The sequence below is a fragment of the Nicotiana attenuata genome, unplaced genomic scaffold, assembly GCF_001879085.1.
Source record: "Nicotiana attenuata strain UT unplaced genomic scaffold, NIATTr2, whole genome shotgun sequence".
NCBI lineage: Eukaryota > Viridiplantae > Streptophyta > Magnoliopsida > Solanales > Solanaceae > Nicotiana > Nicotiana attenuata.
Genome location: NW_017671002.1, coordinates 169,738 through 174,056, shown reverse-complemented (window position 1 = coordinate 174,056; position 4,319 = coordinate 169,738). Strand labels below are relative to the sequence as shown.

Sequence of the window (4,319 nt, the reverse complement as noted above, 5' to 3'; positions counted from 1 at the left end):
AATTAATTCCACAATGCAAGACAAAAACGAGGAAATTCAGGAACAAAGGAGGCCCTACACCCAACCATCTTGAAAGCCATTATACTCTCATTCCCTCTCAATCAAATGCAGCAGTACATTTACCCCAGCAGAATGTACAACACCAACAAAGCTTAATTTTTCTAGCATGATATGTTTGCTACAAAAGAATATCATATATTTCGAGCAATATGTGGTTCGTATTATTGTTGATGATTACGCTTTCGAACTCATACTTTACTTTATTTGGACAACTTTACTTTTAGGGTACTAATTTTCAACCTCTTTCTCTCTCCTCAATTTTTTAATCCATTTTTTCGTTGTTAAAGTAAGGACCTAACATTACAAACAAAAGATGAGACACCCACCAATAAAAAATTTGTTGTTATTAAAATGAAAGTGAGATGGACCAAACACACATCAATGACACACACCTTCCTCTCCTTCATACATACACTTTGATGATTTTTCCACTTCTATCTTTTCCCTCTTTCTCTTCACCTCATTTCCTCCCTCTAATAGTCATGTTTGATCCAAGAAAACAAACAGCCAATGACAGTTGGGAGCCTCTAAATTTTGGTTTCCAAGTATCAAAAAAGCATGGGAATTGGACTAAACATGATGGTGGAGAAGGGATTCAATTTAGAGTTCAAGAAAAGGAAGAACATGAAGATGGTGGTGTTGAATCTGGTGCTTCTTCACCACCCTTATGGCAAAATAGCCCTCCAATAAGTCCAGTTCCTCATAGTATAAATTATCGGTCACTTTCGCCGAGTTCTAGAGCTCAAGCCATAGCTAGAGGCCAATGGGAACTAATGGAAATGGTTAAGAACATGCCTGAATCTTGTTATGAGCTTTCTTTAAAGGATCTTGTTGAGCAGCCTACTACAACCTTTCAATCTCAAGAAAACTGCTTAATGAATAAGGAGAAAAACCAAGATAGGGTGAAGATAAAGAGGCAAGAGAGTGGCAACATGAATAATAAGAAGAAGAAGAATGATCAAATTAAGAAAGCCAAGATGATGAGAAGTAGAAGTCTTGACAATGGAGGACTATTTCTCAAGATGGTTTCCCCTGTTCCATTGAGACCAAAGAGGAAAAAGAAGAATACAGCAAATACAACTAATAAAGTTTCTCCTAAACCTGAAGAGTGTGAAAACTCTTCAAAAAGTTTGGAAAAAGACTGGTGGAAGAAGAGATTTTCTAGTTCAAGTGAGAGTGGTAGTAGAAGGACAAACAGCAGCAGAAATAGAAGCAGTGGCAGCAATTCAAGCAGCAGCACTAACAGCAGCAACAGGTATATATCTTCATTTCTTAATTTTTCAACTCAAACAAATCGATCACTAAGGGGATCCAACTATGGGTTCGCTGGTTCAGTAGAACTCAATACTTTAAGGTCCATTTTTGCATATAGATAGAATTAAATATATACTTCAAAACTAATTCTTTCAACTTATAATCCATAATATCTAAATTCTGAATCTGCCGGTGCTTGAAAATTTTAATACTAGTGATGAATTTGCTAAAATGACTTGGGATGTACAAAGGTGGAGCGAGGATTCGAAGTTTATGAGTTCAAACTGCCACTAAATCTGCTGACTATTAGAGTTACTGGGTTCGAAACTTAATATTTGCACATCTTTAGGAGTAAATTTTTTAATATATATACAGAATCCGAGCAAAAAGCTACTGGTTTGGTTGAACTCGTAACTTATATGCTACCTCCGCCCCTGGTCCTGTAATCTTGGGAGTGTTCCTGACATAGGTTTATCCGAGTTTAAAGTAGATTATGCAATTCATTCTCATCTCTGGTCATTACTTGGATAATTCTTGGAAATCCTGCTTCCATACAGTATACAGTACAGAACAGAAACAGAACAAAGAATGGAAACCTTTAGGTCCAAGAAAACCAGTTTTGTGACTTTGTCAGTTGTCTCTTATGGAAAGCATTAGTCGATTATAATATATTTCAAAAACTATCATATTTCATTGTTAGAAGCTCTGCTGAGTATGCAGATTGCAGTTTTTTTAAAAAGAGAAGTAGTTGTTGAGATACGTAGTCAGATTCTGATTGTTTTAGCATTTATTATTATTGTGCATTAAAGAAACACCCGTCCACCCACGGCCACTTAAATAAGACATGTTTGTTTTTTTATATAATGCAGGAAAAGGAAAGGATTTTTAAGCAGTTGTTGGTCAGGGTTATGCTTCACTAAAAGCATATCAAGTGATTGGTGATGCCACCTACACATAATACGTTTAAGTCTTTATAATAGTGTGATGTATAAGTTTGTGGTAGATCACAATATATAATATCAATATATAGCTCTAACCAGATCTTTGAGCTATATTTCCCCCTTGAATTGCTCTTTCATTTGCTTTCTTCTTGTTTTGGCAAGTATTTATTTGTTAGATCAATATTGAAATTTGAGATGTCAATATTGCAATACACTAAAATATTTTTGCTATAAGAAACGTGCAATATTAAAACCGAGCAACTTGAGTCATCATGTAGATCTCATATATGGTATACCAAGTTGTTTAACAAAATTTAAAGGCGGAATAAATCGGGACCCTTTGAACTTGGTAACTTTTGTTTAGTTACTCTTTAAACTTTATGTGGTCTTTAATACTCCCTTAAACTTGGCAATTTCATAGCCTTGACCCCCTAGACAATCCTTAGGAATGTGACACACCCGATGCCACATGAATTTTTTTTTTTCATATATGATATTTTTTTACAGTAATATATATATATATATATATATATATATATATATATATATATATATATATATATATTTATCTTTTTAAGTCCATCAATTATTTAAATCATTTTTTTCGTGCCAAAATATGGATAAAAAAAACTTGAAAAAACGTTATTTTGACTATAATTTTTTATTTTGCTAAAAATAATGATATTTAATCAAGTTACTTTTATGTATTTGGTTAGGAAAAGAAGAAATACACAGTTAGAACATATTATCATTGCACCTAAAAGAATAAAAATAAAATAAGTTGTTGGACCTCCATATATTGACTAAATAAATATTTTAGCTAAGAATAATAATATTCCGACCAAATATTTACGAATTTGACTCAAAAAAGAAAAATGCATAATTTAAATAAATATTCATTGCATGAAAATAAAATTAAAAATATATAGTACTGTTTTCTTTTTGTAGAAAATATACCATATGAACTTCATTACTTTTGCTAAATCTTCCTTTTTATTTGGCTAAAATAAATGAAGTTTTAACTAACTTTTGTAGATTTGGACCGAAAAAAAAGATAAGAAGTACATAGTAACATATATTCATTGTAATTAAGAAAAAAGATGCAATCTATATTAAGAAGAAATAACGAGAAATACAATTGGAACAAATAAATCGTTATATTTGATTATGTAGCAATTAATATTTGAAAATACCCCATTTGGAAGCTAATTTCGATTTTTCTTCTCTCCCACGTGTCTAAAAGAAAGTGTATTCACGCTCTTTGCCACATCATCAGCGTCTAAAAGGGTCAAGACTATCAAATTTTCAAATTCAAGAGGTATTAAAGACCACGTGAAGTTTAATTGTTTAAGGGAGAACGAAATAAAAGTTGCCTAAGTCTAGGGGGTCCCAAATATTTCTGCCAAATTAAAAGGTCAAATAACTTATAGTAGTTTTAGGTCAATTTGTCCTAATTCAGTTCCCAGGATAGCAGCCAGAATTATTTGATACTTCAACGAAACTATCTTTTTTTCAAACTCTTTATTGAGTTACGTAACCATAATCATCATGTACTCTATTTTGTGGTAGTTGGCTAGTCATTCTGGAGTACAAATTAATTGTTCATAAATCATTCGACGGAACTCCAATGTCAATTTTCTTTAGGTATAGATGAATATAATTTGTTTTTTTCGTCGCAACTCTAAATGATAAATCTGTCCTTCACTCCTTCGCAGAGGATAACGTAACTTGCCCTTATATTAAATCTATCATTTGAAATACGTGTAAAATTAAGAATTAATTTATATGTAACTTATTAAACAAAGTGTCTGTAACTTGCCATTCCACTAATTTGATCTATTCCTCTATCAATCTGAACATTGATGATATATACTAGCATTTAATTTTTGGCTTGAATCCTGATTCCACTTCTGACTATTTAAATGACGGGTCATAATTGGTTAGAATTAGTTATATGTCTACATCTATTCTAATACTTTTTTTTCTTTTTCCCTTTTTGGTTCTTGTATATAATATGGATATTAACACAATTTTTTCATGACCCATTTTTGGCCGGTATTAATA

The 4,319-nt window shown here is 32.0% G+C and overlaps 1 protein-coding gene across 1 annotated transcript; it reads left to right on the top strand.

Moving 5' to 3' along the window:
* The first annotated feature begins 280 nt into the window (after positions 1-280).
* On the top strand, positions 281-2,457 carry LOC109205145. The gene is made up of 2 exons (XM_019367822.1): positions 281-1,315; positions 2,184-2,457. The coding sequence occupies exons 1-2, from the start codon at positions 423-425 to the stop codon at positions 2,254-2,256; spliced, it is 966 nt and encodes a 321-aa protein (XP_019223367.1). The 5' UTR covers positions 281-422; the 3' UTR covers positions 2,257-2,457.
* Positions 2,458-4,319: the final 1,862 nt, after the last annotated feature.